Here is a 23,675-nt window from a genome sequence, read left to right as displayed (position 1 = left end):
AACAAGAAACCACATGCTGGAGTAAGGTAACAAGGCATCTCCCAACAGGTGTGCTGCTACAACAATTAAACAGACAGAATAGAGCTGCAATTAAACTGACAGAACAGAGTTGCAGACAGCACATGTAACAGATGGTAGGAGTAGTACTTCCATTTAACAGTGTAAGATGAGCAGAAATAGGGGGTCACATCAGCTGAAGGGTCTCCAGTCTGTCGCTGATATTCATATTATTGTTTCATCACACTTCACACCTACACATCTTCACAGCCTACATGGCTTCACAACCGGAAACATACTCGTAGCTACTTTCAATACATCTGACTGAAATGTATAAAGTCACCACATTATTTACACACACTACCCGGCCTTCCAGAGTTGTCGTAATGTATATCAGGTGAGTTTATTATATTTAATCATAGAAATTGTTGCTAATTATGGAATATGACTCAAGATGTCATTAATCCCTCACGCGTTTCATGATATTATTTCCATAGGCCAATTCCTCTGTATTACAAATATCTCCTAACTTTCATTTTCATCATTGAGGAAATTAACAAAGATCAGACAATATTACCCAATGTTACTCTGGGATATCACATATATGATTCATGTGCTCAAGAAAAGAAAGCTGTAAAGAGTGTCCTCCAGATTTTATCAGGATCAGGAAAACCAATTCCAAACTTTTCCTGTATGGGACGTAGAATGTTATCTGGGTTTATTGGAGATCAAAGTTCCATAACTACTGTTTCCATGGCACAGATATTGGCAGTATACGGCTACACGCAGGTATGTTAAATACTGTACAGTAGATATCATCGTCAAAAGCTGTTTCAAAATTTCTTTAGTTAAAAGAAAGGACTTTGTAACTCAATAATTGAAGTGTGAAGAGAAGGAAAAAACCTGCACGTAAAGACAAAACCCTTTAATTTCTCAATGTTTACACACTGCTGTATTAGCCATCATCACAACATATGTTTAAGCATTTCACAACAGTTGTGTCAGTGGATAAGTATCTAGCTGATGTATGGTGCAATTGTCAATGTCTGTGATTTGTCTTGATTTGTAGTAGGGCCCAAGGTTGATATATGGCTGGAGACCATATGATGGAAGCTTGAAGGTTTAATAATATTTCTCCTCATAGATAGTAAATATAACTTGCTTATTGAATACAATGAAAATGGACATCTGGTAATATATAGTAATGTATAGTCTAGGACTACCAGTAGACTGCATATTATGATCAATACAGGGAACTGTGGAGAGTGCACAACATACTATATGTCATGGCTGTAGCTGTTTGTGAACCCGAAATAGAACTGGACACTGGGTCTTGTCTTGAATGCTGTGGACAGAACTGGGCAGACTTAATAAATGATCTGCTCATGCAGAAATGGCAGGTTTGGCAGAAGGCTCTGGGTTGAAGGTGACCAGCAATGGGGAACTGGAACACTGGTGGTGTGGACCACCAGCACAATAGGTAGCTGGGATGTCACCAGGGCTGAGAGTCTCGTGAAGACTGGTGAGTATCAGGATGCTGGGAGTAGTCAGCAATGCAGGGAAGAGGAGTGCTGGACAGAACCAGCACAGCCGGGTTTTCAAATGCTGGACGGAACCAGCGAGGTAATTGGCAGAAGGCTGGGCGGAACCAGCACGGCAGATTGTTTAGATGCTGGGCAGAACTAGCAGAGTAGTCTGTAGAGAATGCTGATGGAGTCAGCAAGGCAGGTTTTCCTGTAGCTGGACGGAACCAGTGGAGTAGTTTGTAGAGAATACTGATGGAGTCAGCAAGGCAGGTTTTCCTGTAGCTGGATGGAACCAGTGGAGTAGTTTGTAGAGAATACTGATGGAGTCAGCAAGGCAGTTTTTCCTGTAGCTGGATGGAACCAGTGGAGTAGTTTGTAGAGAATACTGATGGAGTCAGCAAGGCAGGTTTTCCTGTAGCTGGACGGAACCAGTGGAGTAGTTTGTAGAGAATGCTGATGGAGTCAGCAAGGCAGGTTTTCCTGTAGCTGGATGGAACCAGTGGAGTAGTTTGTAGAGAATGCTGATGGAGTCAGCAAGGCAGGTTTTCCTGTAGCTGGACGGAACCAGTGGAGTAGTTTGTAGAGAATGCTGATGGAGTCAGCAAGGCAGGTTTTCCTGTAGCTGGATGGAACCAGTGGAGTAGTTTGTAGAGAATGCTGATGGAGTCAGCAAGGCAGGTTTTCCTGTAGCTGGACGGAACCAGTGGAGTAGTTTGTAGAGAATGCTGATGGAGTCAGCAAGGCAGGTTTTCCTGTAGCTGGATGGAACCAGTGGAGTAGTTTGTAGAGAATACTGATGGAGTCAGCAAGGCAGGTTTTCCTGTAGCTGGACGGAACCAGTGGAGTAGTTTGTAGAGAATGCTGATGGAGTCAGCAAGGCAGGTTTTCCTGTAGCTGGATGGAACCAGTGGAGTAGTTTGTAGAGAATGCTGATGGAGTCAGCAAGGCAGGTTTTCCTGTAGCTGGTCGGAACCAGTGGAGTAGTTTGTAGAGAATGCTGATGGAGTCAGCAAGGCAGGTTTTCCTGTAGCTGGATGGAACCAGTGGAGTAGTTTGTAGAGAATGCTGATGGAGTCAGCAAGGCAGGTTTTCCTGTAGCTGGACAGAACCAGTGGAGTAGTTTGTATAGAATGCTGATGGAGTCAGCAAGGCAGGTTTTCCTGTAGCTGGATGGTACCAGTGGAGTAGTTTGTAGAGAATACTGATGGAGTCAGCAAGGCAGGTTTTCCTGTAGCTGGACGGAACCAGTGGAGTAGTTTGTAGAGAATGCTGATGGAGTCAGCAAGGCAGGTTTTCCTGTAGCTGGTCGGAACCAGTGGAGTAGTATGTAGAGAATGCTGATGGAGTCAGCAAGGCAGGTTTTCCTGTAGCTGGATGGAACCAGTGGAGTAGTTTGTAGAGAATGCTGATGGAGTCAGCAAGGCAGGTTTTCCTGTAGCTGGATGGAACCAGTGGAGTAGTTTGTAGAGAATACTGATGGAGTCAGCAAGGCAGGTTTTCCTGTAGCTGGATGGAACCAGTGGAGTAGTTTGTGGAGAATACTGATGGAGTCAGCAAGGCAGGTTTTCCTGTAGCTGGATGGAACCAATGGAGTAGTTTGTAGAGAATGCTGATGGAGTCAGCAAGGCAGGTTTTCCTGTAGCTGGATGGAACCAGTGGAGTAGTTTGTAGAGAATGCTGATGGAGTCAGCAAGGCAGGTTTTCCAGATGCTGAGCAGTAGCGTGATAGCGCAGCAGGTTTTCCAGATGCTGAGGAGTGGTAAATCATCAGCAGCAGGTTTTCTGAATACTTGAAGTGCACTGAGTTTGCACAGCTGGTTTTCTGGATGCTGGTAGGAACCAGCGGAGATACTGATGCTGCGATGGTATACAGTCTTTAGATGAACTGGATTAGCACTTCCAGTGCACCAGGACACGCTGTGTTGTAAATAGCGGTATGACCCTTTAAGACCTGTGGGGGATTCAGCGAGTACTGTGGTGGAATAGTACTGAGTCAATACAGTTTGAGATACTGGAGCTCTACACAGATTGAAGAACATCAAAGCAGTGACAGCTTGCCAGTGCTGAGACTTGGAATTTATACCCTATGCTTACAGCTGACTGGATGATGCAGAAGTGAATCCGAATTGGCATCAGGAACATCAGCTGACTGTAGACTGTCATGGCGCTGTTCATGGAACTGAGTGGTGGGAACCTTGGCGTGGTGCGGCTGTAGATAACTGCTATGGCCGCTTGGCAGAGAGACGCAGGCATGCAGTCCCAAGCGCCGTGGCTGCTGGTGCAGGACATCAGGGGAGTGCACAGATGAGAGATCGCACATAGGCTTACGGCAGAGGTAAGACAGAGCGCGGCTGAGGAGCGCTGATAACTTCCATTTTGTGACACTATAGAAACAATGGGGGTCATTCCGAGTTGTTCGCTCGCTAGCAGATTTTAGCAGCATTGCACATGCAAAGCCGCCACCCTCTGGGAGTGTATCTTTGCTTAGCAGAATTGCGAACAAATGATTAGCAGAATTGAGAATAGAAAATTCTTAGCAGTTTCTGAGTAGCTCGAGACTTACTCCTACACTGCGATCAGCTAAGGTCGTTTCGTTCCTGGTTTGACGTCACAAACACGCTCTGCATTCGGCCAGCTACTCCCCCGTTTCTCCAGACACTCCCGCATTTTATCCTGGCACGCCTGCGTTTTTCCGCACACTCCCAGAAAACGGCCAGTTTCCGCCCAGAAACACCCACTTCCTGTCAATCACACTCCGATCACTTCAACGATGGAAATTCTTCGGTTGGACGTGAGTAAATCTACTAAGTTTTGTGCTAAAATATGCATGCGCATTTTCACCTTAATCGCTCCGCTGCGAAAATCAGCAACGAGCGAACAACTCGGAATATCCCCCAATATGTGGTAACAGCAGTCTCTGTAATAGCAGGAGGCAAGGTTTCTATGGATAGCACTCAGCAAGGCTGGCTAGCACTGAAGAAACACACAGAAGCTGATGGAACAAATTGAATTGTGGAGGACAAATTGATCTCAGGATATTGCAGACTGGAACAAGCAGGCAAGATACAGCAGACATTGTTCTGGGAATGAGTAGTGGCCAGGAAGAGACTTACAATATATAGAGACCCCTGGCTGTTGATAGGTTTCTGGAGTCATGTGCAGGAGATCTGTACTGGAATTGGTTAAGCAGCTGTCAGCTGATCCCAGACAAAGTGGTAATGCTTGTGTGCCGGCTCCACATGAAGAAAACAGACTTTATTATTATTATTATGGCTTGGAGCATGTCCTGACAGCAGGGCCGGCAACAGAAATCATGGGGCCCGGTACATACTGTAGATATGTATGGGAGCTATATAAGAAACTGTTAATAAATATATGTATTTATTTATTTATCTGTATACTTATTTAAATATGGATCTCTCTCCTTCCTCCCCCAAACACACCACAGTCTGTGTCTCTCTTTCTCCTTCTTCCCACACACCCCGCAGTCTGGATCTCCCCAATGACTCCATGCTTCATTCCCAGCTCCACCAGCCCATTCCCAAGCTCTGTATCCGCTCACCAAACCACTCTTACCCCACAGAGAGACTCCCCTGCACTGCACTCCCCAGTATTCAGACCCAAACACCGCACAACAGGTACCATGCGGCACTCACACCCCACCAGAAGAGGCTGACGCATGGCACTGGAATCCTGGCCAGTGGAGCTGCTGCCATGTCCCGTAACTGCCTGCAACAGAGCTAGACCCAGTTGAGTCATGCACACTCACGATGCACAGTCACTGTGTGTGAGAAGCTCCTGTCACTCTGAAGTTGCGCCCACACCACCTACAGCTTGCTGCCCTATTTGGACAAGAGAGCTCACATCCTTGCCGGCCACTCAGTGGCATATCCTTTAGTACCCTCTGATTCTTGGGGCCCGGTACAGGTGTGCCCTTTGACACCCCCTGTCGCTGACCCTGCCTGACAGTGTCAGTGAGTGATGCACTGCCTTGAAGCGACAGTGCCTGATGCAGAAATGGGCTTTACCAGTACAGTGAGCTACAACAATGAGTAAAGGTGGTATTTCTATTAGGATAGCCTACAGTAGGTTATCACAAAATGTGCCATAATGTAAGGGGAGCTTAAAACACTTATACTGTAGTCTGATGAACATAAGTCATTTTCCAGTTTCAGTGGAGTATATTATGTGTTCTGAACTATGCATGCTCAGAATATGAATGAAGGCGAATGTGCTAATCCGGAGTCAAAACCATTCTGCAAGAACTATCCCTCCTGACTAGAGAGAGGGGTGGAAGGGCATGTTGCAACAAATGCAGCTGATGCAGACAACAACTACACTCAGTGCTGGCAGCTAACTCAAAGGGCAACAATTGGACATCTTCCATCTTGTGATAATTCTGGCTGCTAAGCCTCCATGTTGGTAAAGGTTGTCCAGTGTTGTTGTAATATAAGAATAGAAGATACCAGCCTGCTCTGCTCAGGACAAGGTGAGAAGCCGGGAGAAAGGCAGGGTCTATGGTACCCAGGGCACACAAGACATATGTGAGACAGAGGTTCTACATTAGAGTGAAATGTTCAGTAGTCCAAGGTAAAACCTTTTGTGGTTGTTTCATATTTGACTGTGGAAACCAGTATTTACGGACATTAGTATAGAACATTGATGTGGTGTGCCAAAGGTTCCCCATCACTAGTATACAAGGTCTATGATTTACACAGGTCTTTACAGAAAAGTCATCATGGGAAATATTTTAATGTTCTCCCGCTATTTCATCATGTTACACAATCTTTAAAACTGTTTTCTTCAAACATTGTGTCGTTGTGTAGATCAGCTATGGAGCAACCAGTTATCTTCTCAGTGACCGCAACCTCTATCCAACGTTCTACCGCACTGTACAAGGGGACCGAGCCAGTTATTCTGTGCTATCAAGTCTGATCAAGTTCTTTGGCTGGACATGGGTTGGAGTTTTGGCTTCTGATGATGACAGTGGTAATGAAGAAATTCAGCTTCTGACAGAACATCTGACTTCCAAGAGGATCTGTGTTGCCTACACAATAATATTGAAGTATTATAAATTAGATGTCTTATATGAGATGAATAAGAAGAGAGCTGATATTATCAGAAAGTCATCTGCCCAGGTTATAATACTCTGCGGGACATATTCTTCATATTTAGATGAACTTTTAGCAGATTTGAGAGGAGTCATCAATGATAAGACTCTAGTGTTTGGTCCAACATTTGCCTTAGTTCAATTTCTACTGGAACATTACATGGATGTATTTAATGGAAGTTTGGCCCTTCAACCTTCATATCTCCCAATGCTGGACATGAGCAGTTTCTATGACCATTTCCAGACCATAAATTACCCAGAGGACAAGTTACTAGAACATATAATGTTATTTTGGTTTAATTGTTTGTCAAGAGATAGAAAAATAAATAACTTATATAGTGAAACATATAAGATATCACTTCTCAACTGTTCTGGGAAAGAACCTATAACAGAGTTTGATAGCTTTCACAGCCCAGGACTGACTGATCGAGTATATAAAGCAGTTTATTCCATGGCCTATGCTTTACATAATATGCATATGTCCCTTGGTGGGCAGTCTCCCCCCAAAAAACCTCCTTCCTATGGCTACAGACATTGGGTAAATATGTAATTTCTTAATACCATGACAGTAATTTTAAGCATATGATATTCAGGGGGTACGGACAGTGCCAAAGGGTACTCAGGACCAGCAGCCTAAGTAAATACTGTATAAAGGTTTTGCAAATCTTAGGTATAAACTGACATACAAGGGGACTCTCCTGACCTAGAACGGTACAACTTTAAAACATGTTTCTATGACACAAATCTGTTACTTAGCCTCCCCTTACGCAGCCAATTAGGGAGAACACATACAGTATGCATGCTTTTTTTTTTAATAATACATTACTGTCTAGCCCTGGACAAAAGTGTTAATATAATAAAAACATTTTCACTAATAACAGACAGTCAGTATACACCTAAGCATACAATTTATGAAAAATAATACACCATCGAAAATTAATATAAAGGCATAAAATCATAAAGGCTAAAGAAAAAATCAAATGGAATAAAAATAAAACAAAAATGAGCTAAAACATTTCTCAGTGATAGGTAAACGATACGTGCTTCACAGCTTCAGTCGGCTTCCTGAAGCAGTAGAAGCATGAATAAGGGTAGAGAAAGGACATGACTTTAATGGGCTAGGGCAGTGGTTCGCAAACTTTTTTGAATCACTGTGCCCTAGATCATAAGAATATTTTTCACGGCCCCCTTAGGCCAAAACTTTCTTATGGAAAAATGTAGAAAGTAATATTAAATTAAGTAAATTGTGTTTATATGTCATCCTTAAGGTTCAGTTATGTGGTGAGGGACAAGATTTGCTTTTATTTGTCCACACATTTTATGATTGGCAGCCACCAGTGCTGGTTTTGTCTAATACATTGGCCATAAATAATTTGAATTGGTCCTGGACCACCAGTCCAGGGCACCACTGCAAGTGTCCTGAGGCACCCCAGGGTGCCATGGTATACAGTTTGAGAACCACTGGGCTAGGGTGTATATTTACTAAGGTGTGGGTTTATAGAAGTGAATATGTTGCTCATAGCAGCCAAATCCTTGCTATTATCTTCTAGAAGGTAATAGATAAATGATAAGTAGAATCTGATTGGTTGCTGTGGGGAACATCTCCACTACTATTAACCCGTAGATAAGAAAAGTATACATAATGTAAAGTGAACAAGTAGTAAAAAAAAAAGAGAAATGTAAACAGTATGCTGCGCTAAATTAGGTTGTGTGAGCAGCTTAAAGATGTTATTTCTTGAATTTGTTAGTTGACTTCAGCGCTTCTGTGTGTGTTGTATATGTACTATGAGTGAGGTAGAAATAATGTTATCTTTGTAGCAACAGAAAGATACAGAAAAGCAGGCTGAGAGGAATAAGAGATGGAGCTAGATAGAATTAAAGGAGGAAAATAGGTATAAAAATGAAGTCAGTAAAAAATAAAAATAAATAAGAATAAAAAATAAAAAATAAAACAAAAATAAAAATAATAATAGTAAAAATAAAACAAAATGCAAATCAAAAGAAACTATAAATAAAGGGAAACGGATGATGTTTACAAGCTACTTTCATGTAGTAATTGGGGTGAGGGGGTTTTGGCACAGTTTCACGGGATTTATGCAGTCCATAGAGGTTCAATTAAGGGACTTTCCCTACCTTTCCCAATAGTAATCCTCAGTGGTAGTCCAGCAGGGATGAGTGTCCATCCCTGAGGACGCTGGCTCCGGCTCTTTTAGCAGTGGGACAATGTGTGTCTCCTCTACTCCCTCTAAGCTCCAATGCGTTTCAAATCTCATAGGATTCTTTCTCAAGGAGTGGTTATACTTTCCCCAGTGTTGCTTTTTAAACTAAAAGTTTGGAAAAAAACTTTATTTAAAAATGTTTTAAAAACGGAAAATTCAATTGCTTTTTTGGTGGCAACCATGTTTTCCGGTTGTGGTTTGTTAAAATGAAAGGGGATTTGTTCATTATCAAGCTGCTTGAATAAAAATAAAAATAAATGAAAATGAACAAGTGACAATACAAATAAATAATAAAATAAAAATAAATATGAAAGAGAAAAAATAGAGAATAAAAAATAATAAGAATAAAGTTGAAAATGAAGATATAAATGAATAGTGAGGGTGGGAAATATAGGAAAGAAGGAAAATATATTCACTTAAGAATAGTATGTGTATTCGTGCATTAATTTCATCTTGTTTTGATGTTTAAATACTAGGTCTTCATGATGAAGCTCCTTATCTTTTGTGTTACAAAAAGGCTTTCAATTCTATATTGATGTTTAGACCATCTGGTTCCAATGTTTTAAGTTTATGTATCCACTTTGTCTCTGAATTTTCAATGTGTTTATCACTGGGGAAAGGATAACCACTCCTTAAGAAAGAATCCTATGAGATTTGAAACGCGTTGGAGCTTAGAGGGAGTAGAGGAGACGCACATTGTCCCACTGCTAAAAGAGCCAGTGCCTGACTCAGTAGCGGCACTAGCCTGGACAGAGACTCATCCCGGTCGCACCTCATAAGAACACTGCAGTGGCTCCAGCCAGCATCCGCCGGGACAGAGAATCCTCCCCACCACGTTCAATCACAGCGGCAAAGGACACTACTTCGGTTCCCACCAGTGCCCACCAGGACGGAGACTCGTCCCTGCTGCACTGCCACTGAGGATTACTATAGGGAAAGGTAGGGAAAGTCCCTTCATTTAACCTCTATGGACTGCATAAATCCTGTGAAACTGTGCCAAAAACCCCTCACCCCAATTACTACATGAAAGGAGATTGTAAACATCATCTATTTTTCTTTATTTATAGTTTCTTTTGATTTGCATTTTGTTTTATTTTTACTATTTTTATTTTTTATTTTTGTTTTATTTTTTATTCTTATTTATTTTTATTTTTTATTGACTTCATTTATGTACCATTTTTCCTCCTTTAATTCTATCTAGCTCCATCTCTTATTCCACTCAGCCTGTTTTTCTGTATCTTTCTGTTGCTACAAATATAACATTGTTTCTACCTCACTCATTGTATCCACCACATATGCAACACACACATAAGCACTGAAGTCACCTAACAAAGTAAAAAAAGAGAACAAAAAATGGCTGAGAAGGCTAGAGTGACTGAGCACAGAGTTTCTTATGTAGAAACTATTTAGAAATAGGAAATAAAAACAAACTAGAGTTGGACCCTTAGAATAATAGCATAAATCCTTCTCCATATGTACAAAAATTCTAAAATCTGAATAGCTGTTGGGACAGTGACACCTGAATCTGTAGAAGTGTAATTGCTGTGGCTTAACTATGTGTTACCTAAATCCTTCTGCTATCTCACTTCTTCAGTCCATTGCACTGAGTACTGTATGGTGCCTGCATCTCCCTTTATGACCCTATTACCATAGTATAGTTTAGTGGTAAATATCTGTTTATTTAAGGTACTGTTAGAATATGAAGGATGATGTGGCACTCAGCACTACTGTGGGCCCAACACACAGGTTACATTATTCCATCTGGGTTCTTAAGTACGGTGTTTGGTATATGCATGGATCTGGAAATGGCAATTTACCATGAAGTGTACAGTTCTAAAGTTATCAGACTGGGACGGGACCATATGAAAAAACTTAGGTACAGGGAAAAAGCAGAAATAGGACAAAGGAGTGAAAGGAACTGGGAACAGAATTTTGCCAAAATGTACATGTTTTGGCATTCATGGCCCTTTAAATCCAGGTGCTTGTAACTGCCAAAAGTTGTCACAGCCAGGGAAGGAAGCCACCCAACAAAGAGAGAAATGGTTGGCCAGAAACACTCAAAACCACCAGCCAGCAGGAGACCACACAAGACCAGTGCCACCAGACACGGTAAGTGAATGCATGGTTTCAGCCTGCTTTACACCAATACTGAACACCTGGAAGGTATTGAAGTAGTGTGGGAGATCATTGCAGCCTGACCATTTATATGGGTCTACCAATAAAATTTCTAGTTTTGCTCATGGAGAGTATACTTCATAAAATACAATTCTTTAATTTGCAACTGAAAGGAACCGTAATGGGGTCCAATATGTCTCCACCATATGCAAATCCCTTTATGTACAACTATGAGCAGACACATATTATACCAATTAGCAATTTTTCACAGTATATTGCATTTTTTATTCAATTAATTGTTAATTTATTTTTATCATGGACTGTGACATTGAGACACTCACTGAGTTTGAAGAACATCTAAACAATATTCCTGGTTCCATTATATTTTCTTGTAACAGCAACCCTTCTGAATTTGACTTTTTGGATATTACCATTAAAATAATTGATGGACAGTTTACCACTGGTTTGTTTAGAAAGCCTATGGATAAGAACACTCTCCTGCTTTCATCAAGTTTTCATCCACAACCCATGAAGAGGGATCTCCCCTTCTCCCAACATTTAAAGGCAGCACAAATAACTTTTGATAGAAGTAAACTCCCAGGGGCTCTAGACACCATAGGGATGAAATTTGTTGGACAAGGATATGATCTCAAAGAGGAACAAGGTGCTAATCAGGAATATCTTAGTCTCAACAGTGAGGACTTGATGAGTCCAAAAACAAAGACTGATGATTCTACAAGGATTACAGTATGTTTTCCAGCACCTATTACATTGCATCAGAGTTGACTATGACTGCTTTTTGCAAACACTGGCAGATAATAAAGTCTGATGCAGTTTTGGGTCTTTCTTTTTTACTACTCACATATATATATATATATATATATATATATATATGTATGTCATTTTTTATTTTATTTTTGGCTTTCCAGGAATTAAGCTAGATAGGGCTTTTCATGGTTATGGATTAATGTAATGTGTGATGTTTTTCCCTAATATGGTCTTTACCTTTGCATCAACAGCTTGTCTCTATGTAGTTAACAAGTGCTAATGTAGTATTGCTGTATTTTTTGCATCGTATAAGTAGTGCTTTTTAACTAATGAATATTAGCTTTTTTTGCCACTGATGTTTATTCCAGTGGCTTTTAGTATAATTTTTATATGATATTTCTGATTTTAAACATCCTCAACCTTTTGCATATGGGCGCATGATTTATTTGTTATATTTTGATTGTTTGCGAATTCTTCGGTGTAGGGAGGCTGCAGCCGCGTCACTCCATGGTGGGGGAACCTGTGTGCAGGTCTCTGTTTTGCGGAGGCTGCTTTTGGTTCCATCCACCTGGTGGGTGTCTGTGGCTGCAGCGTCACTTTTGCGAGTTGGTTGATCTGGCTAGGGAACCCACCTTACTTCCCTGTTTTGTGGTAGACAGGCAGATGTTCTTTTATGGTATTTCTGTGTTTTTTGATTGGTGTTAAACCTTTTTCTTTTTCCGATTGTGGCTTGTTGTTTATTGTCTGCAATTGTATTTGACCCAGGTGTGAGTTTTAATGACAATGGAGTTGTGCTATGTATGAGCTCTTTGCTGGCAGTGTAATTAAGCAGTTCATGGGGAAGGTGGTGATACACCAAAACAGTACCGTTGGACTAAGACTATTAAGGATGGATGACTATGCTTAGTCCTGGTCATTGATTGCCATTATGCTATTTTGCTATTTTGAATGATTTGCCATTGCAAAGGGATGCAGTCAATTTACCTCCAATCAAAATCCCGATGGTCGAAATCCCGAAAGCAATTGACCGACGGTCAAAATCCCGACAAGGTCAAAATTCCGACATGGACAAAATACCGACATGTAAAATAGCGACAGGTCAAAATGCTGACATTATTTTTTCATGATTTTATCATTGAAACCGGCTTGTTCATACTTTTACCCTCCCAGTGGACCTGGAGGGGGAATATAATAGTGTGCCGAGTGCAGTGAGGTACCGTGCCCGAAGCATGGCGAGCGCAGCGAGCCATGCGAGGGTACGCAGTACACTTATATGGTGTCTATGTCGACCTATGTCGACATATACACAAAACAATGAAAATGCATGTCGCTAATTTGACCTGTCGGCATTTTACATGTCAGTACTTTGACCTTGTCGGTATTTTAAATGTCTGTATTTTGTCCATGTCGGGATTTTGACCTGTCGGCATTTTACATGTCGGTTTTTTGACCTTGTCGGTATTTTAAATGTCGGTATTTTGTCCATGTCAAGATTTTGACCTTGTCAAGGTATTGACCGTCGGTCAATTGCTGTCGGGATTTCGACCGTCTGGATTTTGATTGAAGGTATTTCATACCGATCCCATTGCAAAGGCTGCTAACACTATTCTGTGATATTTATTCTGGATTAAAAGTTTTTCTTGCTATAGATGGTATGCTGGTTTCACATGTGTACAGAGCCCCTGGTGGAGCCTTTTTGTATTGACATGCTTCTATCTAATATATAACCGGCTCCCAACATTCAGTTGTATACGGGTATGACTTCTGCAAGCTTGATATTATATAATTAATTGAATTTATTATTGGTGTAATGTTAATTTCATCTATTTTCAACACTTTCTCTTCTCTCTCTCTCTCTCTCTCTATATATATATATATATATATATACATATATATATAGACAGAGAGAGAGAGAGATGATAGGTGGATAAATAGATAGATAGATCAACAGTGCTGTGCAAAAGTTTTAGGCAGGTATGGAAAAATGCTGTAAGGTAAGAATTATTTGAAAAATCGAAGTGCTAATAGTTTATTTTGATCAATTAACAAAATGCACATTGAATAAACAGAGGAGAACTCTAAATCAGATTAATATTTGGTATGACCACCCTTTGCCTTCACAACAGCATCAATTCTTCTAGGTACACTTGCACAGAGTTGTTGAAGGAACACAGCAGGGAGGTTGTTCTAAACCTCTTGAAAAACTAATCGCAGATCTTTTGTGGCTATAGCTTGCTCAAATCCTTCTGTCTCTTCATGTAATCCCTGACGGGCTCCATGATGTTGAGATCAGTGCCCTGGTAAGGAATCCCGGTACAGTAGCCCATAGGCTACTAAAGGCTAACACCATATTCAGGACTAAGCCTCTGTAAATTCAACTGCATAGCAGCCCCCATAGAAACTTATAGGGTTCCCTTTTGTGGTAGGAAATGGAGGGGTAAATCTGGGAGAGCCTTATTCCTAAAACATATGTTTTTGGGGGATACATACAAATATTAAATGATAAATAGGCAAATATTAAATAATAAATCGGTAAAGTTATAAAATATTGTTTGTATTTTGCAGCTACATCGCTATGTGCGGGATGAGAGACGTGTGGACGGGGATCTGGTTTTTAATAAAAATGGAGATTTTGTCACCCCGTATAAAATTGTAAATTGGCTAGCTTTCAAAAATGGCTCCTTGTTTGTAGTACACGTTGGACGTACAAGGAACGTGGATGACAATCACCAGATTTATATTCAGCCGAACAAAATTGTGTGGAAGAATGGCATCAATGAGGTGACTTTTATTTATTATTTAGTATAACAATGTAATATCTGACAAATTTGATTTTATTATTATTATTTTTATAATTCATTTTGGAATGTGCATTGGGCTTTGTAGCGCTGAAATGAAACATTTATCATTATTTTCTTTCTTTGTTTTTCTAGGAATCTCCCAGATTTATCAAGCCTTGGAGAGTGATATATTGCACAGTGATAAAGTGCCAATCAATCAGCTTCTAACTAGAGATGAGCGGGTTCGGTTTCTCTGAATCCGAACCCGCCAGAACTTCATGTTTTTTTTCACGGGTCCGAGCGACTCGGATCTTCCCGCCTTGCTCGGTTAACCCGAGCGCGCCCGAACGTCATCATGACGCTGTCGGATTCTCGCGAGGCTCGGATTCTATCGCGAGACTCGGATTCTATATAAGGAGCCGCGCGTCGCCGCCATTTTCACACGTGCATTGAGATTGATAGGGAGAGGACGTGGCTGGCGTCCTCTCCGTTTAGAATAGATTAGAGAGACACTTGATTTACTAATTTTGGGGAGCATTAGGAGTACTCAGTAGTGTTACAGTGCAGAGTTTTGCTGATAGTGACCAGTGACCACCAGTTTTATTTATAATCCGTTCTCTGCCTGAAAAAAGCGATACACAGCACACAGTGACTCAGTCACATACCATATCTGTGTGCACTGCTCAGGCTCAGGCCAGTGTGCTGCATCATCTATTATCTATATATAATATTATATATATCTGTCTGACTGCTAAGCTCACACAGCTTATAATTGTGGGGGAGACTGGGGAGCACTACTGCAGTGCCAGTTATAGGTTATAGCAGGAGCCAGGAGTACATAATATATTATATAGTGAGTGACCACCAGACACACAGTGCAGTTTATTTAATATATCCGTTCTCTGCCTGAAAAAAGCGATACACACAGTGACTCAGTCAGTCACATACCATATCTGTGTGCACTGCTCAGGCTCAGGCCAGTGTGCTGCATCATCTATATATATTATATATCTGTCTGACTGCTCAGCTCACACAGCTTATAATTGTGGGGGAGACTGGGGAGCACTACTGCAGTGCCAGTTATAGGTTATAGCAGGAGCCAGGAGTACATAATATTATATTAAAATTAAACAGTGCACACTTTTGCTGCAGGAGTGCCACTGCCAGTGTGACTAGTGACCAGTGACCTGACCACCAGTATATATAATATTAGTAGTATACTATCTCTTTATCAACCAGTCTATATTAGCAGCAGACACAGTACAGTGCGGTAGTTCACGGCTGTGGCTACCTCTGTGTCGGCACTCGGCAGCCCGTCCATAATTGTATATACCACCTAACCGTGGTTTTTTTTTCTTTCTTTATACATACATACTAGTTACGAGTATACTATCTCTTTATCAACCAGTCTATATATTAGCAGCAGACACAGTACAGTGCGGTAGTTCACGGCTGTGGCTACCTCTGCGTCGGCACTCGGCAGCCCGTCCATAATTGTATATACCACCTAACCGTGGTTTTTTTTTCTTTCTTTATACATACATACTAGTTACGAGTATACTATCTCTTTATCAACCAGTCTATATATTAGCAGCAGACACAGTACAGTGCGGTAGTTCACGGCTGTGGCTACCTCTGTGTCGGCACTCGGCAGCCCGTCCATAATTGTATATACCACCTAACCGTGGTTTTTTTTTCTTTCTTTATACATACATACTAGTTACGAGTATACTATCTCTTTATCAACCAGTCTATATTAGCAGCAGACACAGTACAGTGCGGTAGTTCACGGCTGTGGCTACCTCTGTGTCGGCACTCGGCAGCCCGTCCATAATTGTATATACCACCTAACCGTGGTTTTTTTTTCTTTCTTTATACATACATACTAGTTACGAGTATACTATCTCTTTATCAACCAGTCTATATATTAGCAGCAGACACAGTACAGTGCGGTAGTTCACGGCTGTGGCTACCTCTGTGTCGGCACTCGGCAGCCCGTCCATAATTGTATATACCACCTAACCGTGGTTTTTTTTTCTTTCTTTATACATACATACTAGTTACGAGTATACTATCTCTTTATCAACCAGTCTATATATTAGCAGCAGACACAGTACAGTGCGGTAGTTCACGGCTGTGGCTACCTCTGTGTCGGCACTCGGCAGCCCGTCCATAATTGTATATACCACCTAACCGTGGTTTTTTTTTCTTTCTTTATACATACATACTAGTTACGAGTATACTATCTCTTTATCAACCAGTCTATATATTAGCAGCAGACACAGTACAGTGCGGTAGTTCACGGCTGTGGCTACCTCTGTGTCGGCACTCGGCAGCCCGTCCATAATTGTATATACCACCTAACCGTGGTTTTTTTTTCTTTCTTTATACATACATACTAGTTACGAGTATACTATCTCTTTATCAACCAGTCTATATATTAGCAGCAGACACAGTACAGTGCGGTAGTTCACGGCTGTGGCTACCTCTGTGTCGGCACTCGGCAGCCCGTCCATAATTGTATATACCACCTAACCGTGGTTTTTTTTTCTTTCTTTATACATACATACTAGTTACGAGTATACTATCTCTTTATCAACCAGTCTATATATTAGCAGCAGACACAGTACAGTGCGGTAGTTCATGGCTGTGGCTACCTCTGTGTCGGCACTCGGCAGCCCGTCCATAATTGTATACTAGTATCCAATCCATCCATCTCCATTGTTTACCTGAGGTGCCTTTTAGTTGTGCCTATTAAAATATGGAGAACAAAAATGTTGAGGTTCCAAAATTAGGGAAAGATCAAGATCCACTTCCACCTCGTGCTGAAGCTGCTGCCACTAGTCATGGCCGAGACGATGAAATGCCAGCAACGTCGTCTGCCAAGGCCGCTGCCCAATGGCATAGTACAGAGCATGTCAAAACCAAAACACCAAATATCAGTAAAAAAAGGACTCCAAAACCTAAAATAAAATTGTCGGAGGAGAAGCGTAAACTTGCCAATATGCCATTTACCACACGGAGTGGCAAGGAACGGCTGAGGCCCTGGCCTATGTTCATGGCTAGTGGTTCAGCTTCACATGAGGATGGAAGCACTCAGCCTCTCGCTAGAAAACTGAAAAGACTCAAGCTGGCAAAAGCACCGCAAAGAACTGTGCGTTCTTTGAAATCCCAAATCCACAAGGAGAGTCCAATTGTGTCGGTTGCGATGCCTGACCTTCCCAACACTGGACGTGAAGAGCATGCGCCTTCCACCATTTGCACGCCCCCTGCAAGTGCTGGAAGGAGCACCCGCAGTCCAGTTCCTGATAGTCAGATTGAAGATGTCAGTGTTGAAGTACACCAGGATGAGGAGGATATGGGTGTTGCTGGCGCTGGGGAGGAAATTGACCAGGAGGATTCTGATGGTGAGGTGGTTTGTTTAAGTCAGGCACCCGGGGAGACACCTGTTGTCCGTGGGAGGAATATGGCCGTTGACATGCCAGGTGAAAATACCAAAAAAATCAGCTCTTCGGTGTGGAGGTATTTCACAAGAAATGCGGACAACAGGTGTCAAGCCGTGTGTTCCCTTTGTCAAGCTGTAATAAGTAGGGGTAAGGACGTTAACCACCTCGGAACATCCTCCCTTATACGTCACCTGCAGCGCATTCATAATAAGTCAGTGACAAGTTCAAAAACTTTGGGTGACAGCGGAAGCAGTCCACTGACCAGTAAATCCCTTCCTCTTGTAACCAAGCTCACGCAAACCACCCCACCAACTCCCTCAGTGTCAATTTCCTCCTTCCCCAGGAATGCCAATAGTCCTGCAGGCCATGTCACTGGCAATTCTGACGAGTCCTCTCCTGCCTGGGATTCCTCCGATGCATCCTTGCGTGTAACGCCTACTGCTGCTGGCGCTGCTGTTGTTGCCGCTGGGAGTCGATGGTCATCCCAGAGGGGAAGTCGTAAGCCCACTTGTACTACTTCCAGTAAGCAATTGACTGTTCAACAGTCCTTTGCGAGGAAGATGAAATATCACAGCAGTCATCCTACTGCAAAGCGGATAACTGAGTCCTTGACAACTATGTTGGTGTTAGACGTGCGTCCGGTATCCGCCGTTAGTTCACAGGGAACTAGACAATTTATTGAGGCAGTGTGCCCCCGTTACCAAATACCATCTAGGTTCCACTTCTCTAGGCAGGCGATACCGAGAATGTACACGGACGTCAGAAAAAGACTCACCAGTCTCCTAAAAAATGCAGTTGTACCCAATGTCCACTTAACCACGGACATGTGGACAAGTGGAGCAGGGCAGGGTCAGGACTATATGACTGTGACAGCCCACTGGGTAGATGTATGGACTCCCGCCGCAAGAACAGCAGCGGCGGCACCAGTAGCAGCATCTCGCAAACGCCAACTCTTTCCTAGGCAGGCTACGCTTTGTATCACCGCTTTCCAGAATACGCACACAGCTGAAAACCTCTTACGGCAACTGAGGAAGATCATCGCGGAATGGCTTACCCCAATTGGACTCTCCTGTGGATTTGTGGCATCGGACAACGCCAGCAATATTGTGTGTGCATTAAATATGGGCAAATTCCAGCACGTCCCATGTTTTGCACATACCTTGAATTTGGTGGTGCAGAATTTTTTAAAAAACGACAGGGGCGTGCAAGAGATGCTGTCGGTGGCCAGAAAAATTGCGGGACACTTTCGGCGTACAGGCACCACGTACAGAAGACTGGAGCACCACCAAAAACTACTGAACCTGCCCTGCCATCATCTGAAGCAAGAAGTGGTAACGAGGTGGAATTCAACCCTCTATATGCTTCAGAGGTTGGAGGAGCAGCAAAAGGCCATTCAAGCCTATACAATTGAGCACGATATAGTAGGTGGAATGCACCTGTCTCAAGTGCAGTGGAGAATGATTTCAACGTTGTGCACGGTTCTGATGCCCTTTGAACTTGCCACACGTGAAGTCAGTTCAGACACTGCCAGCCTGAGTCAGGTCATTCCCCTCATCAGGCTTTTGCAGAAGAAGCTGGAGGCATTGAAGAAGGAGCTAAAAGGGAGCGATTCCGCTAGGCATGTGGGACTTGTGGATGCAGCCCTTAATTCGCTTAACAAGGATTCACGGGTGGTCAATCTGTTGAAATCAGAGCACTACATTTTGGCCACCGTGCTCGATCCTAGATTTAAAGCCTACCTTGGATCTCTCTTTCCGGCAGACACAGGTCTGCTGGGGTTGAAAGACCTGCTGGTGACAAAATTGTCAAGTCAAGCGGAACGCGACCTGTCAACATCTCCTCCTTCACATTCTCCCGCAACTGGGGGTGCGAGGAAAAGGCTCAGAATTCCGAGCCCACCCGCTGGCGGTGATGCAGGGCAGTCTGGAGCGACTGCTGATGCTGACATCTGGTCCGGACTGAAGGACCTGACAACGATTATGGACATGTCGTCTACTGTCACTGCATATGATTCTCTCAACATTGATAGAATGGTGGAGGATTATATGAGTGACCGCATCCAAGTAGGCACGTCACACAGTCCGTACTTATACTGGCAGGAAAAAGAGGCAATTTGGAGGCCCTTGCACAAACTGGCTTTATTCTACCTAAGTTGCCCTCCCACAAGTGTGTACTCCGAAAGAGTGTTTAGTGCCGCCGCTCACCTTGTCAGCAATCGGCGTACGAGGTTACATCCAGAAAATGTGGAGAAGATGATGTTCATTAAAATGAATTATAATCAATTCCTCCGCGGAGACATTGACCAGCAGCAATTGCCTCCACAAAGTACACAGGGAGCTGAGATGGTGGATTCCAGTGGGGACGAATTGATAATCTGTGAGGAGGGGGATGTACACGGTGATATATCGGAGGGTGAAGATGAGGTGGACATCTTGCCTCTGTAGAGCCAGTTTGTGCAAGGAGAGATTAATTGCTTCTTTTTTGGGGGGGTCCAAACCAACCCGTCATATCAGTCACAGTCGTGTGGCAGACCCTGTCACTGAAATGATGGGTTGGTTAAAGTGTGCATGTCCTGTTTTGTTTACACAACATAAGGGTGGGTGGGAGGGCCCAAGGACAATTCCATCTTGCACCTCTTTTTTCTTTTCTTTTTCTTTGCATCATGTGCTGATTGGGGAGGGTTTTTTGGAAGGGACATCCTGCGTGACACTGCAGTGCCACTCCTAGATGGGCCCGGTGTTTGTGTCGGCCACTAGGGTCGCTAATCTTACTCACACAGTCAGCTACCTCATTGCGCCTCTTTTTTTCTTTGCGTCATGTGCTGTTTGGGGAGGGTTTTTTGGAAGGGACATCCTGCGTGACACTGCAGTGCCACTCCTAGATGGGCCCGGTGTTTGTGTCGGCCACTAGGGTCGCTAATCTTACTCACACAGCTACCTCTTTGCGCCTCTTTTTTTCTTTGCGTCATGTGCTGTTTGGGGAGGGTTTTTTGGAAGGGACATCCTGCGTGACACTGCAGTGCCACTCCTAGATGGGCCCGGTGTTTGTGTCGGCCACTAGGGTCGCTAATCTTACTCACACAGCTACCTCATTGCGCCTCTTTTTTTCTTTGCGTCATGTGCTGTTTGGGGAGGGTTTTTTGGAAGGGACATCCTGCGTGACACTGCAGTGCCACTCCTAGATGGGCCCGGTGTTTGTGTCGGCCACTAGGGTCGCTAATCTTACTCACACAGCTACCTCATTGCGCCTCTTTTTTTCTTTGCGTCATGTGCTGTTTGGGGAGGGTTTTTTGGAAGGGCCATCCTGCGTGACACTGCAGTGCCACTCCTAGATGGGCCCGGTGTTTGTGTCGGCCACTAGGGTCGCTAATCTTACTCACACAGCTACCTCATTGCGCCTCTTTTTTTCTTTGCGTCATGTGCTGTTTGGGGAGGGTTTTTTGGAAGGGCCATCCTGCGTGACACTGCAGTGCCACTCCTAGATGGGCCCGGTGTTTGTGTCGGCCACTAGGGTCGCTAATCTTACTCACACAGCTACCTCATTGCGCCTCTTTTTTTCTTTGCGTCATGTGCTGTTTGGGGAGGGTTTTTTGGAAGGGACATCCTGCGTGACACTGCAGTGCCACTCCTAGATGGGCCCGGTGTTTGTGTCGGCCACTAGGGTAGCTTATCTTACTCACACAGCGACCTCGGTGCAAATTTTAGGACTAAAAATAATATTGTGAGGTGTGAGGTATTCAGAATAGACTGAAAATGAGTGTAAATTATGGTTTTTGAGGTTAATAATACTTTGGGATCAAAATGACCCCCAAATTCTATGATTTAAGCTGTTTTTTAGTGTTTTTTGAAAAAAACACCCGAATCCAAAACACACCCGAATCCGACAAAAAAAATTCGGTGAGGTTTTGCCAAAACGCGGTCGAACCCAAAACACGGCCGCGGAACCGAACCCAAAACCAAAACACAAAACCCGAAAAATTTCAGGCGCTCATCTCTACTTCTAACTGTCATTTTTCAAACCCAGCCTGTAACATGGCAGTTAGAGAAAAAGTACCAACCAATCAGCTCCTATCTAATGCTTGATAAATATGGGCCTGTGTGTTTCGTTTTTTACTTTTTTCTCCTAATTAATGATCTAACCAGGAGCCAGATTCATTCAGTACCAAGTTTCTGTCTCTTGTGTTTTTCCTAGACAAATAATGATTGCTTTGTTTATGCTATGTAACCTCTAGTGCTCTCCTAGGAGTAATTACATAATTCCCAGAGGGGCCTATTATTGGCCCACAAATATTGCTCTGGAACTTAATCTGGTTGTCCCAATCTTTTGGACATATTTTTCTCCCCTACCTTTTTTATGATGTTTATATACTTGTAATCAGAGCAGCCATCAGGGGGGTGGGGGAGGGGGGGGCTGTGGGGACTAGTGTCCCAGGCCCATACAGAGAGAGGGGCCCACCCCTGGCTCCTACCATCAATAACTGTAGAGCTGCACCAGTCTGTGAATCAACAGCAGGCTGATACACAGGGAGGACTTCTTAAAACGAGCCTTATCTGCACATCAGCTCTCTGAGAACCATTCCTGTAGGTCCGCAATACTCCACCTATATATAATGTCACAATGTATGACATCACACAGGGGTGGAGCAGTGCAGCAGAATCTTTTTTTTTTTTTTTGGGTGGGAGGGTCCCTGTCTATTTTGTCAGTCCCGGGCCCCATAATTTCTGATGGCAGCCCTGCTTATAATAATGATGGTAAGTGCCCTAAGGATCTCGCTGCAATCACTAAGTTGACGCCTGACTGATAATGAGTTTAACCATTAACCATAAATGAATTACAATTATCCCTGTTATAATATAATGTATTGTCTTGCTGCATTGCATGTAGAACCATCACATGCCACTATGTGACTCTTACCACACATCATACCGTCATTCATTCTACAATCTCATTTTCCCATGATAAGCATATAAATAGATAAAGGAACACACAGCCTGGCCATGCTTCCCTAGCTAATCAGCACAAGGGTTATAGTTTGGGCCGGGTACAACAAAATCAGGGATAAAACAACTACGGACTCTTCTTGCATCAACTAGCACCATGCAACTGTATGTAAGGCTGGGCATGTTACATGTTACACAGCATGTGGTCTCGTTAGTTGCTTTATACTTTTACACTTGTACGTCTTATTACTGTCTTGCTTACACAATGTAACCCATGTAGTGAGCCCAAGATGGCTGCCTCTCACCTAGTACTTTGGTAGAATGAACAAAGCCTTCATGCAATGACAACATGAGTATCCTGTATTGCCGTCTATTCCACATCACCACCACATGTTTCACATATCCGCGTATTATCCGCAATGCTCACTGTAACCTATTCAGTGTGTCCAAGATGGCTGCCTCATCTGTATTACAGTATCAAAAGAAAAAACTGGTATTACAGCGCACACAAAATGGATATCAAAAATGTATTGAAACATATAAGAATATGTCAATGAATCATAACCACCGGACGGTTTTTCACAGCTTCATAACATACAATCATTAAAAAAAACATACAGTACAATGTAGCAAAATCTCTGTCTAGCGGTACTCAATATGGCAACAATTTCTTCTGAGCTCACTTATTTATGGTTCACTTGGATACAAGCACAACAATGTATTTTGCGTCAGTCTCCTTAATGCAACTGATATAGGTCACTGTGTTTATGATAT

At 42.9% G+C, this 23,675-nt stretch overlaps 1 protein-coding gene across 1 annotated transcript in view; it reads left to right on the top strand.

Annotated features, from left to right (window-relative positions):
• The first annotated feature begins 383 nt into the window (after positions 1 to 383).
• LOC134910764 (uncharacterized) overlaps positions 384 to 23,675 on the top strand; it is a 65,749-nt gene continuing 42,457 nt past the window's right edge. Inside the window, exons 1-6 of the mRNA XM_063919146.1 lie at positions 384 to 394; positions 495 to 786; positions 6,350 to 7,171; positions 10,831 to 10,961; positions 11,366 to 11,714; positions 14,301 to 14,516. Coding sequence (XP_063775216.1) covers positions 384 to 394; positions 495 to 786; positions 6,350 to 7,171; positions 10,831 to 10,961; positions 11,366 to 11,714; positions 14,301 to 14,516 — 1,821 coding nt within the window. The remainder of the gene's footprint in view (positions 395 to 494; positions 787 to 6,349; positions 7,172 to 10,830; positions 10,962 to 11,365; positions 11,715 to 14,300; positions 14,517 to 23,675) is intronic.

Source organism: Pseudophryne corroboree, chromosome 4 (genome assembly GCF_028390025.1).
Source record: "Pseudophryne corroboree isolate aPseCor3 chromosome 4, aPseCor3.hap2, whole genome shotgun sequence".
Taxonomy (NCBI): Eukaryota; Metazoa; Chordata; class Amphibia; order Anura; family Myobatrachidae; genus Pseudophryne; species Pseudophryne corroboree.
This window is presented reverse-complemented; position numbering and strand designations above follow the sequence as displayed.